Here is a 15327-nt window from a genome sequence, read left to right as displayed (position 1 = left end):
AGACATCACCAGACGCTGGGTTTCATCCCTGGTGATGCTCTGCCAGGCCTCTACTGCAACTGTCTTCAGTTCCTGCTTGTTCTTGGGGCATTTTCCCTTCAGTTTTGTCTTCAGCAAGTGAAATGCATGCTCAATCGGATTCAGGTCAGGTGATTGACTTGGCCATTGCATAACATTCCACTTCTTTCCCTTAAAAAACTCTTTGGTTGCTTTTGCAGTATGCTTTGGGTCATTGTCCATCTGCACTGTGAAGCGGCGTCCAATGAGTTCTGAAGCATTTGGCTGAATATGAGCAGATAATATTGCCCGAAACACTTCAGAATTCATCCTTCTGCTTTTGTCAGCAGTCACATCATCAATAAATACAAGAGAACCAGTTCCATCGGCAGCCATATATGCCCACGCCATGACACTACCACCACCATGCTTCACTGATGAGGTGGTATGCTTAGGATCATGAGCAGTTCCTTTCCTTCTCCATACTCTTCTCTTCCCATCACTCTGGTACAAGTTGATCTTGGTCTCATCTGTCCATAGGATGTTGCTCCAGAACTGTGAAGGCTTTTTTAGATGTCGTTTGGCAAACTCTAATCTGGCCTTCCTGTTTTTGAGGCTCACCAATGGTTTCCATCTTGTGGTGAACCCTCTGTATTCACTCTGGTGAAGTCTTCTCTTGATAGTTGACTTTGACACACATACACCTACTCCTGGAGAGTGTTCTTGATCTGGCCAGCTGTTGTGAAGGGTGTTTTCTTCACCAGGGAAAGAATTCTTCAGTCATCCACCACAGTTGTTTTTCGTGGTCTTCCGGGTCTTTTGGTGTTGCTGAGCTCACCGGTGCGTTCCTTCTTTTTAATAATGTTCCAAACAGTTGTTCTGGCCACGCCTAATGTTTTTGCTATCTCTCTGATGGGTTTGTTTTGTTTTTTCAGCCTAATGATGGCTTGCTTCACTGATAGTGACAGCTCTTTGGATCTCATCTTGAGAGTTGACAGCAACAGATTCCAAATGCAAATAGCACACTTGAAATTAACTCTGGACCTTTTATCTGCTCATTGTAATTGGGATATCGAGGGAATAACACACACCTGGCCATGGAACAGCTGAGAAGCCAATTGTCCCATTACTTTTGGTCCCTTAACAAGTGGGAGGCACATATGCAAACTGTTGTAATTCCTACACCGTTCACCTGATTTGGATGTAAATACCCTCAAATTAAATCTGACAGTCTGCAGTTAAAGCACATCTTGTTCGTTTCATTTCAAGTCCATTGTGGTGGTATATAGAGCCAAAAATGTTAGAATTGTGTCGATGTCCCAAGATTTATGGACCGGACTATATATATATATATATATATATATATATATATATATATATATATACACATATACACACACATATATACATATATATATACACACACACATATACATACATTTACACATAACCCCTCCTCCAACCTGCTAAACGGACAATACCAACACACAATCTAAATCTAGTAAAATCCCCACCTGAACATATTTTCCTATGACTTTTATAATTTCAAGGTTGAACTGCTTCACTGGAGCAGTGGAGAGGTCAATATGACTGAGGAGGCTGTAGATAATCTGCAGTAATGACTGCTGCATGCTGGACAGGCCCTTCTCCAGGAGCTGCAAGACAAAGACAAGAAACACAAAAACTTATTACATGTGGAATAAAAAAGGGAAAGTCACTGACAACAAAAGGAATGCTGCTCGCCCCTCCAGCCCAGACTTTCCTTATAATGAATACAACAGGTATAAGCCTGGTTATTCAGATAGAGATTTCTCCACTAGAGGGAAGAAACCTACTTTCCAAGAGGTAACACGACTCTACTGCAGCTACCCAAAAAGCTGAATGATCTGTTATGGGTGGACTGAACCTGAAATTTAGTTTGCAATGCAGTGGCAGCCAGAGAAAACAAGATTTTTGGAATGGATCTCCAAATGCTTATCAATAGGATCCTTAAAAACAGAAGCAACCTCTACAGAGATTGTTAGCTCTGGGTAGTCTTAAGATGGCCATACACTATGTGAATTGGGACTGGATCCTCATGAAGAATCCAAAATTAAACCAGTGCATGGCTCTGTTAGCCACCTTCTACCCAACATCCCTTAAATGAACAATTGAAGGAGCCAGGCAGAAAATTGTGCAAAACGTTGGCTGCATGCAATCAGATGCAAGCACTGCTCGGGTATTTTGATATTTGGCAGGACCAGCTGTGAAAATACAACAGGAGCAGTGAGAGATTCATTCATCGAAGCCTGTATAAGAATCGGCTGGATCTATCAGTATATGGTCAGCTTTAGGGCATCAAAGTGATCCTAAGCTGAAAGCTGTTCTTCCAATTTCAAGGTGGTGTTCACAGTATCGGTAAGAGCTGAAACAGTATCTCTAAGCTTTGAATGAATAGCTGCTGCATGAGACTCCCCAGAAACCATACATTATTAACCATTAAGGATTTTTAAGACTACTTATGAGATGGTGTCTCTGTGGCAGAAGGCTCAGAGGCTGCAGGCAGATCAGACAGAGATTCTGTAGGGTTAGGAGTAGAAGTAACATGTTTGGTCTCTGCAATAATAGTCAGTGATCAGGTATGTCATTTATCCCATGAAATTCCCTTAGGAGAGAACCAAGGAGGGAGCCATTTTTGATGGAGTTCAGAAAGATTCAGAGGTGTGTAGGGACAACTGTTCCGGCTGTAGGTATCAGGCACCTGGGAAACTGCATTGAAAGCAATATCAAATTGGTTAGTGGACTGGGAGCTGGAAGGACCTGTTATAACAACGGGACTGTTCCCTGTGTGTCTGGGATCTGACAAGGCAGGTACAAAGCAGATCAGGGTATAAGGCTAAGATCCTTGGGAACTAATGAACCCTTTCCACGTAAAACAATGGAAAAGAGGATAAATAAAAGTGCCCAAAGACCCCAATATTTAGCCAACTCTCGGTGCTCTGCCCACATGGCCTTTTCACAAAGTGAGCTAACACAGGTCACGTAGGTACTAACACATTCCAGGCTGGTCCTGCAATCAACCAAGTGCAAGGTCCAGGCACAACCTACAAAGCTACTGCTGAGCAGATCCAGATCCAGATCCAGTTGTGCTCAAAAGTTTGCATACCCTGGCAGAAATTGTGAAATGTTGGCATTGATATTGCAAATATGACTGATCATGCCAAAAAAATGCTCTGTTATTGAAGGATGATGATCATATGAAGCCATTTATTATGAAATAGTTGTTTGGCTCCTTTTTAAATCATAATGATAACAGAAATCACCCAAATGGCCCTGATCAAAAGTTCACATACCCTGGAATGTTTGGCCTTGGTACAGACACACAAGGTGACACACATGGGTTAAAATGCCATTAGAGGTTAATGTCCCACATCTGTGGCTTTTTAAATTGCAATTAGTGTCAGTGTATAAATAGTCAATGAGTTTGTTAGCTCTTACGTGGAAGCACTGACTAGTCTAGATACTGAGCCATGGGGATCAGAAAAGAACTGTCAAAAGTTCTGCGTAACAAGGTAATGAAACTTTATAAAGATGGAAAAGGACATAAAAAGATTTCCAAAGCCTTGAATATGCCAATCAGTGCTGTTAAATCACCTATTAAGTGGAAAGTTCGGGGATCTCTTGATACTAAGCCAAGATCAGGTAGACCAAGAAAGATTGCAGCCATAACTGACAGCAGAATTGTCTGGGATTCAAAGAAAAACCCACAGGCAACCTCAAAAAGAAAAACAGGCTGCTCTGGAAAAAGATGGTGTGGTTGTTTTTAAGGAGTATAATACGGTGATACTTGAACAAAAATGAGCTGTTTGGTCGAGGTGCCAGAAAGAAGCCTTTACTGTACCAATGCCACAAAAAAGCCCAGTTACAATATGCCTGACAACACCTTGACATGCCTAACCAGGCCTTTTTGTGTCATTGATGCAGTAAAGGCTTCTTTCTGGCACCTCGACCATGCAGCTCATTTTTGTTCAGTGTCATCATATTGTGCTCCTTCAAAACAACCACACTGTCTTTTTCCAGAGCAGCCTGTATTTTTCTTGTGGTTACCTATGGGTTTCCCTTTGTATCCTGAACAATTCTTCTGCCAGTTGTGGCTGCAATCTTTCTTGGTCTACCTGACCTTGGCTTGGTATCAAGAGATCCCTGAACTTTCCACTTCTTAATAGGTGAATTAACAGTACTGATTGGCATAGTAAAGGCTTTGGACATCTTTATATGTCCTTTTCCATCATATAAAGTTCCATTACCTTGTTACGCAGTTCTTTTCTGATCCCCATGGCTCAGTATCTAGCCTAGTCAGTGCTTCCACATAAGAGCTAACAAACTCATTGACTATTTATACACTAACACTAATTGCAATTTAAAAAGCCACAGGTGTGGGACATAAATCTCTAATTGGCATTTTAACCCGTGTGTGTCACCTTGTGTGTCTGTACCAAGGCCAAACATTCCAGGGTATGTAAACTTTTGATCAGGGCCATTTGGGTGATTTCTGTTATCATTATGATTTAAAAAGGAGCCAAACAACTATTTGATAATAAATGGCTTCATATGACCATCATCCTTCAATAAAAGAGCATTTTTTGGCATGATCAGTCATATTCGCAATATCAATGCCAAAATTTCACAATTTACGCCAGGGTATGTAAACTTTTGAGCACAACTGCAGTTGCATACAGAAAATCAGCTCAAGCAGAAAATAGATGTCTATTGCTGAAAAAAATGTTTTCTTGAAGAAAACAGGAAAAAGAAAAAGCTAGCGAAAAAGAGCTAAACTTTTCTCAGTAGAGAAGAGACATCCATCCTTCTAGCAGAGACATGTTAGGAATGGGAGTGGTAATAACAGCAGGTCACTGTTGGTAAGTGTCCAAATCCTCGTCATCAACAATATAACCTGTCTGAAATCTGCAGCCCTCAAGGAATAAGGAAGAAATATCTATATATTTATTGAATATTTGAAATAGAAACAATTCAGTGGTTAGATAGGTTGCCACCTAAAATGTAAAAGTGAAAACATTATATTTTGGCAACTCCACTCTCTAAGCTAAAAAAAGCTATGTGAGATAGGATGATTAGAACAACAGCAGTCTGGTTTCTGGAAGCACACTATCACCCCTAAATAGTGTAGAGACAGCTACTTTCGGACCAAAAAAAAGTCATGAGTCATAACACAGGCAATCATTTCACCGAAGCAATCATTGGGCTATGCAGCTGATGGCTATTCCTTAATTGAGTACTACTTCACAGTTTGCCTCAAGTATGTTTGAAAAGGAAGTGACATTTATCACATTTCCAGTGGTACTTAAACCGAAAACATCTGTCTGTAAGATCGCTCTTTTCAGTGAAAATAGATTTAAATATGGCATGGGGATGAATCATAAGTCTGTCATGATCACAGTCATTACAACATCACATTTCCATTCTTACCTCTGCAAGATAAGTGACCAGACTGAATGTTATATCCGAAAAGGAATCGTGGATATATCGACATACAACGTTGATCCAATTGGCACAGTCTCTGGAGTAACTGTGCGTGCTATAAAGGCTCATCATATGGGCCAAATTCGTTAAGGTGGCACTCTTCTCCTCCGCACAAACCTATTACATAAAACACAAATGGTGAAGATGGACAACCCAATACTCAGCTACAACCCCAAACAAGGGAGTTGGAAAATGTTCAAAATGAAATTTACATCAGTCAGCTACATAGCTTTACATTTCACAAAAACATAATATAAATAATACCAAATATTAATTTCAGGTGTAGGTGTAAAGTACAAGTCCACAGTTTATTTTATATTGGATTGCGCAGGAAAGGGTTATGACTCCTGCATGGCTGTGTCACTGATAAGGAGATATACTCCAAAATAGATTAACCAGTTACTGTCTGCCCATAGTACGCCCATGGATCACAGCGCTCGGTACCTGTCCACTATGAATGGTCGGGGTATTGTGATTGCTATGGCCAATCATTCTGGCCTCCATTCATGATATTACTGTTGTGGTGCTGCGATTGGCCTGCAGCTATGGTACCTGCCACCCTGTACCGTGTGATTATCTGTAGCCAATCACAGCATCATAATAGTAACCAAGCTGTTATGAATGAAAACCATTCATGGCTGTTAAAACTATTGATCATCACTGTTATAAGCAATAATATTGCAAAAAAAAAAAATCACTGCTTTAAAAAAACGAATAAAAAAAAATTAAGTTTTTTGTTTTTAGTATCCCTCATTACCGCCAGTCAACAGACAATGCTGTACTGCACTGGCGAAAGTATGTAAAAGGGAAAAAAAAAAAAAAAAGAAAAATCACATTTTATTAAATTTCTTCATTTCACAAAAAATTGTGACAAAGAATTACAACTTCAAAAAGTTTGCCATGCCTCTAACCTTGGATTGTCAACTTTACAAAAAGGAGTTATCTGGGAGGGGGGTATTTGCACTGTTCAGACATTTAAGGGCCTCAAGAAATGAGACAGGTTAACAGTACTGATCAATTTTCTATTTATAAAGAAAGATTATTTGTAACATTTTATAACAGAAATGAAAAATGTGTTTTTGTCATAATTGTTTTCATTATTTTCAGGGTTTTTTTTATATAGCAAAAAAAAAAAAGTTGTGATTAAATACTACCAAAAGAAAGCTCTATTTGTGTGGAAAAAATTATATAAAATTTTATTTGGGTACAATGGTGCACGATTGAGCAATTGCCAGATTAAGTGGTTGTAACGGCTTAAGGCTTTTTTTTTTTTTACATTCAAGCACCCCCCAGCCCCTCCTAATAATTACCTGGGCCCCATCATAATCCAGTGCTGTGCACGAGAGCCTCAGCTCTCCAGGGACTCTCCCTCCTCATTGGCTGAGACAGCAGTGGGAGCCATTGACCCCCCCCCCCGCTGCTGTCAATCAAAGTCAGGGAGCCAATGAGTAGAGAGAAGGGGTGGGGCCGAGCCAAGGCTCTGTGTGTGAATAGACAAGTAAAGCAGCTCGGGAGCGAGTCTGCTAGGGTGCCCTTATAGAAAGCTGCTTGCTCTGGGGGCACTAGACAGAAGGGAGGGGCTAGGAGTGCTGGCAAGGGACCTAAGAAGAGAAGGATCGGCTCTGCTCTGTGCATAGCCACTGCACTGAGCAGGTAAATATGAAATGTATGTTGTTATTATTACCATATTATTATTATTTTTAATTGCCTTTAATATCACTTTAAAGTAGTGCAGTGCTGAATAGCAAAATAAATGCCCTGGTCATGAGGTGGTAAAACTTTCCAGAGGTAAAATGGTTAAAACGTCACACAGTGTATGTTAACACTTTCCCATTCTATCAAATGATTTTTGGCTGGAGTTAGGCTTTGAGAGGGAATCTTGCATTACATATTGCAATTTATAGATCACAGGATAGATAGAGAGAACACAAAATTGAATTCAGTTTTACAGGCACAGGGGCATGGCTGCAAAATCTCATTATTTGACTAAGCACAACTATGCTCATTCGTCATCTAATATTTAACCAAGAAGCAGGGACTTTTTTAAACGCAAAATGGAGATGCTGCAGAAAAGCATGTAGTATGTTTTTTATGCATTTTGCGCTTTTTAATCTGCCCAACAACAGATTGGCCAATAAAAAAGCATAAAGAAAAACGCTAAATGCATTTAAAAAAAAAGAAAAATGCGTCAAAAATGTGTAAAAAATATGTGCACAAAAACACAAAACACATTGCAAAAAGCACTGCAGAAACAGACCAAAAACAAAGTGCATAGGTGTGAACCAAGCCTAATACAGGCTAATTGCACTGAAAGCACACTGCATTTGCCCATCAACACAAACCATTAGAGCTCTTTCATGTCAATAAGCTGCGCTGATTGTACAGCTACTGGTGTGCTCTGGGAATAAACCATGTCAATTCACTGATACTGGCTAAACTTCGGGTTTTTTTTTGTTAGAACTTTACAGACAGCAGTGGTACAATGCAGTAGTTCGCATTTTCTTTATGGAGTTTGTCCCTCCCTATGTTCTAGTGAAGTCCAATGCGCTACTTCTTTGTGAGAGTTTCCTGCGGGATATTATTTATTTCTTTATCTCTTTTGTATTTATATTTATTTTTGGTCCAACATGGGTTGTGAATAGGAATGATAAGGTTCCTTCTTATATGGAGATTGTGCGCACTGCTTTTTTTTTTTTTACCATAGACACATGTGGATGTTTCTCCACCATCATTGTGAAGGTGAATTATCTATTAAAAAAAACAAACCTCCTTTTTAGTAAGTCTAATGAGTGTTTATCTTTGTGTGTTTTTTATTAAATTAGTACTGCAGTTACTATGGTGTGAAAACATTCTCTGAAAACCCTAAAGTTTGTTTTGTGTTAAAATCCCAGCATATCAGCAGTTTTTGAAATACTCAGACCAGTCCATCTGGCACCAACAACCATGCCATGTTCAAAGTTACTTAAATCCCCTTTCTTCCCCATTCTGATGCTTGGTTTGAACTTCAGCAAGTTGTCTTTACCACATCTAGATGCCTAAATGCATTGAGTTGCTGCCATGTGATTGGCTGGTTAGCAATTTGTGTTACCAAGCAATTGAACGGGTGTACCTAATAAAGTGGCCGATGAGTGTGTGTATGTATATATATATATATATATATATATATATATATATATATATATATATATATATAATTTGTTCCGATCATATTTTGATATAGTGATGTTTTATCTCCATTGTAGGGGACCTGACTACTATAGCTTCAGTAAACCAGTGTCAGAGGTCCTGAGGAAATGGTGGTAACTGTGAAACACATTATTACATGTTCTGGACGCTTGTTATGTACCACATTGTTTTTATTATGGCATCTAAGCATGCCTTTAAAGGTTTTGTATACTAAAAGGAATTGTGGTTTTAATTTTCTTTGGCTGATTATGTATGGTTCTCCAGTAGCATACAGTTAAAAAAAAAAAAAATCCCTTTCAAATTCTTTAGTTTGCATAGCAACCCAGTGCACTGTAAAAAGCACGGCACAAAGAACTTCTTTTCAGTGTACACCTCAGCGACGCAGTGGTGTGAACCGCCCTCATAGGGAACAGGGCCTTTTGCCTTGGCTTGCACAGTGACTGTGAACAAACCCTAATAGGTCCTGTTCACCTTATGTGCAGTTACCTGCATTTTTTTGCATGGCAGTGCGATTGTATTCATCATGTTTGCATAATATCTCACTGCACAGAAATGCATTAAAATGCACCATAGGCACACCCCTCACCCACAATAGGCCAGATGAAACTTACCTTTAAAAAAAAAAATCTATGCATAAAAATGCACAAAAACACACATGGAAAGGCAAGGAAAAGCACCAAAATGCAATGCACTGCAGGCACATTAAAGTGTGAAAGGGCCCTAAATGTTATTAGAATGTAACTAAAGGCAAAACTATTAAATACAGTATAGGAGGGTCATAATCCCTGTCAGGTTTTTTTTTCCCCATCTGTGTCCCGGGGGGAGATTTCCCTTCACTTCTTGTCTCATAGCCAAATAGGAAGTGAGAGGAAATCCCTCCAAAGTGAGGAAATCATGGCGTGTGATCAGAACTAGTATCCCCATTGGAAGATTTCCCCCCATGTTCCAATGTCAACCCAAATTTGGGGATTTTCTTTTACTTTACCATAAACAGGACAAACAGAGAGGGTACAAGACAAATAGCAGTAAAAACTGACAGATGTTCTAATCTCTCTCCACTCTATCCAAAACTAAAAACATAAGTTTGCCTTTAGTTACACGAAGTTAAAAACATAAATGTCAGAATATGCAATGTTGCATATTACCACAGTGACTGCCATGGGCTTTACATACGAAGAGCAATGGTGTCTAGAAATCTACAACCAAAATGTGGACGACTTAAAGGGAATCAGTCATGGGGGAACAATTGAGACTGCTTTCACTGACCTTCTTGTGACAGTGCTAGTTCCCCTACTGTCATTCTGAATCTGAACAAGTACAGAGATAAGGAACTGTAACACTCATTTACAGTATGCTTGTTCTGGGCCTCCGATTCAAAACTAAGGACATCAGACATATCAAACAACTTGCAATTTCAGTAGGCAGAAGCCCTCATATTTCTCTCATTGACAGAGTCACTTAAATACTTGCAGCATGAAACAGGCAATAAATCTTTTATAACAGGCAAGACCTAAGGCAGCAACCAACAGCAATTCATCAGAATCCATTTATTGCTTCTCTGTCTTCCATATATTGAAACTACATAATATGGAATATAGAATTTTCACATCCACTGCTTAAAAGCTTCTCGGAGAATTAGAATGTTTCAGATACCAAGTATGACGTCTCTAAAACCTGCGCAACCTAATAACCCTATACTCTGAATAATAAGTATGATTGTTAGAAATACTTGGGATAAACAAAGATCAAGCAAAAAGGTTCAAACAAAATAAGTCCTCATGTACACAGAGCGTTTCCGGTATTTTCATGTGGATGGAAGGCATAGGTCCCGCTTCCGGCAGACTGCAAAACTCTATGGGAGGCTGACAGCTGCTGCAGCTGGACAGTACACTAAGTGGTACTACATTTAGGGAAGTATGTGACCAGAGTTGAATATTCAGTGCAAGCAATCTTCTTCCCTGAGTGCATTCCCCCATAGAGATTTACAGGCTGCTGGCAGCTGCTGAGCTGGATGGTGTGGTAGACGAGGCCTAAAACAAATATGCAAATTTAAAAGTTGGCCTTTTTCTGCCACCATTCTTTTATATTTCCATATGAATGTGTATATGTTTACTCACCTTTGCTATCCTTTCGGCTGTTTCTTTACAGAATGGTGTTGGGTTCTCAAAATGCTGAATCAGATGTGGCAATAGGCACAAAATATTAAGAGGAAACCCTGCGAAAAAAAAGATATTGTCAGTCATGCTGGAAGATAACCACATCACTATATACAAAGTAATACTATCATTTATTAATTTATCTAGAAAGGATATACAAAAGTCTGCAGACTGAGTGAGATAACTCTATACCACTATGGCAAACCCTACAGGGTACCAAAGCTGGCCACACAAGGGTGTCCCTAAAGTCTGGACACATAGGAAATATGTGTATTATATATATATATATATATATATATATATATATATATATATATATATATATATATATATATCACTATATAGGCTTACCAGACCTTGACTTATTTTTTTGGGGTATGCTAAAGGAGAAACTGTACTCAATGAATATCAGAGATATGAATCACCTGAAGAAACGCATCATGAATGAATGTGGAAATGGTGGAAATTACATTGAAGATGTTATTGAATAATATTCCAATGAAATAAAATGTTGTTGAAAAATGTATTGATATTTATTGAAAATATGTATTTTGCCTATGTGTCCAGACTTTAGGGACACCCTGTACAATACCCTCATATCTAGCTGAACTTGCACATTTTTTTTTTTAAAAACTGGGCTGTGGGCCAGGTCATTCACACTTCACCTCTTTGTTTTGGCAAGATGTGGGATGGGAATGACCCAGACCGCAGCTCATTGGAGTACAAAAAAGTGCTCGTTTAGAGTTTGGGTAAAGATGAGCTCGAAGAATATCAAGTTCACCTCTACCCATGAATTGTTATTACATACAAACCTTATTTTAAATATTTTTACTAAATATAAAAAAAAGAAAAACTTAAGAACCTGTGCTGATTTAAAAGTATGTTTTCGTGAACTGATAAATAAATAATATACTGAATAAATAATAATGAACTGATAGATAATTAAAATAAAACTGTACATAAGTGACATGCACTACAAAAAAAATCTTTATTTTTTCATCTATTTTTTAAATAAACAAATGCCTCAATATGTTTTAGGATAATGCAAAAGTGTAGTTAGGGTGTGATGTATGCCCAAGCATCTTAAGCCTCCGGTCACATTGACTGCGATTTGCATGCCAGGTGACTTGCAAATCGTATGCTAAATCACACCCTATTGTCCACAATTACAGCGGTCAAATCAGTGTGGTTCCAACTTGATCGGAGCAGCACCGATTTCTAAAGTAGTACATGTTTGCTGGCGGTATTTTAGAAATGTTCAAAATAACAATTAGAGCAGTGGTTCTCAACCTGTGGGTCGCGACCCCTTTGGGGGTCGAACGACCCTTTCACAGGGGTCCCCTAAGACCATCAAAAAACACATATTTCCGATGTGTAAAGAGCAGCTACTGTGTAGAATGCAGCTGCTGTGTTGAAAGCAGCTACTGTGTTGAAAGCAGCAGTATTGGAGGTAAAACGACGCTTCATAAATTATAATTACTGGGTAAATAATTTTATAGTTGGGGGTCACCACAACATGAGGAACTGTATTAAAGGTCACGGCATTATGAAGGTTGAGAACCACTGAATTAGAGGAACTCTGCACTGGTCAGAAAGTGAAAACTATACAATGTATCAGTGTAAAAATGTTCTCCTTTGAGCTCAGGAATGAGAATAAATTGTAACATTTCATCAGAGGGAGACCACTTTGTGAATGAAAGCACACTGCAATGTTTTCATACTTTCACATTACTGCTGTGTGCCTTCTGATGCAGTGTTAGCCTGCAAAAAAAACAAACTGTGAAAAAACAACACCAAAAATAACGCAAAATGTAAGTGCTAAATATCGCAAAACATAAATATTTAATGCATTCGGTAAATAACGAATATTTTTTAGTGAAATAGAAATTTAAATAAATACTGCATGAGTAATTTTAACTCAAAAATTCATGTGGTATTTATCTCTTAGTGCAGTGGTCTCCAAACTGCAGTCCGGGGGCCGGATGTGGCCTTTTGCTTGCCTTGATCTGGCCCTTGGGGCACTATTCCACCAACTGTAACCAGTGATGGAGCACCATTCCCTTTACTGACACCATCAATTCCTCCTAAAAAAAACGATGATGGGGCACCGATGCCGGGGCATTTCTACTCCCACCGGCTACAGTCCAGCCCCCTAAAGTCTGAAGGACAGTAAACTGGTTATTTGCTTAGAAAGTTTGGAGACCCCTGTCTTAGTGAATTGATCCCATAGTGCCCAGTCACTTTCCTCCAACAGCTAGTGCTACACTTTGTGTAAATAAGGGAAATGCTCGGCCCTGAGAACGCTAGATTCACTCACTGCTAAGAGAAGATTGCTAAGACTGATAAAACCCATGTCGTCTTTATTATACCTACACAAATCGCACTACAAGTACTACACAAATTGCTACATTTTACTTTTTTATGGCATTTCATATACAGCGGGTAAAATATAGAGTATTGAACACGTCACCATTTGGTTTCTTTGTATGTATGGATTGCATGGTTTGTTACCAAAATGTGGTGAAAATTTCATGTCAGTAGCACCTTTAGAACAAAGGTGACGTGTTCAATACTTATTTTATCCACTGTATAAGGCTGATGCTGTATGTCAAAAGCTGCAACCAGACACTTGGCTGAAAAGCTGCAGAGAAAAGAGTATAGGATGAAGCACCTACAGACTGTATTGTATTAAATTCCCATTTGTAAAGCTGGCCATAGATGATTTGTTTTATTATTTTTAGCCAGCTGGCTGATTTAAAAAAAAAAAAAAGGAATGGATTACCTCATTCACACATTCGAGGTAGATGGAGGAATCCTCCATGCTGTTCTATTGTATTCTGACAGCAGGACTCCTCCACTGCCAAAATACACTAATCAGCGCTGCAGCTGATTGGCTGTGTGCACTGATCAAACACAAATTTTCCAACATTCCTGTTTGAGAAGTTTTAAACACTAGGTTGACTCATCTTGAACGAGAGTGGCTTTAGATTGATTAAAATTCGGTTGGTCCCTGCTGAACTGGATGAATTTTGACCCATCTATGGTCAGCTTAAAGGCTAAGTTCACCCTTTGTAGGTAAACAAATGTGCATTTATTTATTATTATCCTGCAGACTCTCAGGATGGCTGTCTGTTCATACCTTCCGTTTGGGTAGGCGGTTATATGACAGCAGGAAGGTCAATGAACTAGGAGAGAGCTCACCAAAGCCCTCGCAGATCATTGAGAACTACAAACTGTCAGCCACAATGGCTGACAGTACTTGGAATCTATCCATTCACAGGAAATTGTGAAAAAAATGCGTCCATGTGAACACAGCCCTGCACGTCCAAGCCATTTTCAAATTGGGGTGGGGTGATCGGAGAGTGGGTGCTTGGTGAACATGGTACACTCTAAAGCCTTTAACACAGACCTAATGGAGTAAAACAGCAAAGCACAATCATGAAGAACTAATGAGCTGGAAGCATAGTACAGATATTTAATAAGCAAAATGTGGCTGTCTCATGGACACAATTATGAGCAATGTATATCCCAGAATTGATGTCCCCACTCACCACTCAGCAGGGGCGGATCCACTATGGTGTGCTTGGAAACTGTTATAAGCTTGCTGAGCAGATGTACTGTCATTTCTTGTGTGGAAATGGAGGTAAAACCCTTCAAGAAAAGCTGCTGCAGACCAGGAAAGTTATTCCATTTCAGTTTGCTCTGCACCTTCTCGATCTTTTCCCGGCTTTCAGACTTATCCAGTGGCAGGTGAGTGAATAGCTTGTTGAGTAGCTTAAGAGCAAGCAAATACTCATACTCATAGTCTGATTCCAGCAAGGAAGCTGCTATCCAGAAAATAGTAGCCATGAGATTGGTGGGATCAGTAGCAGGCTGTAGATCATGAATCCCTCCCTCTCGCAGGGAGGAGAGGCTTCTAGTCCTTGCTAAACTTCCCCCATGGTTTATCCTGCCATCCATTATATCCAGTGTGTTACTTCGCCGTCGGTCCAGTCTGCGGTCAACCATTAAACTTAGCCTCAAAGAGTTGCTTCTAGCATTGTTACAGTATGTCATGAAGTTGCCGCTACTAAGAGGACTTGTGCTTAGATTCAGCTGCCCGGTGCTCTTCCTGTTTGCAGCATTCTTATTGCCCATCATTGGCTCTTGGTATGAGGTGCTACAGCACAAAGAGTGAAAACAATTTCTTAGGACCTGTCACATACATCATCTTAAGTAAAAACAGTTCAATTAAAAAAAAAAAAAAAAAAAGACTACGTTTAAATAACATAGCATAAAGTTAATTACATTTCAACTTGCCCTGTATTTTTTGTATAATGTGATTTTATTATGGATTTTCCAAATGTAACATGTTGGAATTTAACAGTAAACATGTTCTGTAAAGAATATTGTGTCAATAGCTTTGTAGCACAATGATATTGAACAGCAAGTGCACATTTAGAAATTGGTTAAAGACCTGGTAGTTAGT

General features: G+C 39.2%; 1 protein-coding gene across 6 annotated transcripts in view; it reads right to left on the bottom strand.

Annotated features, from left to right (window-relative positions):
* The window catches only part of FRYL (FRY like transcription coactivator), a 467937-nt gene that overhangs the window by 45222 nt on the left and 407388 nt on the right, over positions 1–15327 (bottom strand). For all 6 annotated transcript variants that reach the window (XM_089690113.1, XM_089690112.1, XM_089690114.1 and 3 more), the window contains 4 exons: positions 14411–15018; positions 10821–10918; positions 5464–5634; positions 1512–1652 (listed from right to left, as the gene is read on the bottom strand). In XM_089690113.1, the coding sequence (XP_089546239.1) occupies positions 1512–1652; positions 5464–5634; positions 10821–10918; positions 14411–15018 (1018 nt within the window). The remainder of the gene's footprint in view (positions 1–1511; positions 1653–5463; positions 5635–10820; positions 10919–14410; positions 15019–15327) is intronic.

Source organism: Staurois parvus, unplaced genomic scaffold (genome assembly GCF_062004578.1).
Source record: "Staurois parvus isolate SC_StPar_1 unplaced genomic scaffold, SC_StPar_1.0 ptg000517l, whole genome shotgun sequence".
NCBI classification, from domain to species: domain Eukaryota; kingdom Metazoa; phylum Chordata; class Amphibia; order Anura; family Ranidae; genus Staurois; species Staurois parvus.
Note: the sequence above shows the minus strand (reverse complement) of the source record. Positions and strands in the feature narration are given on the sequence as shown.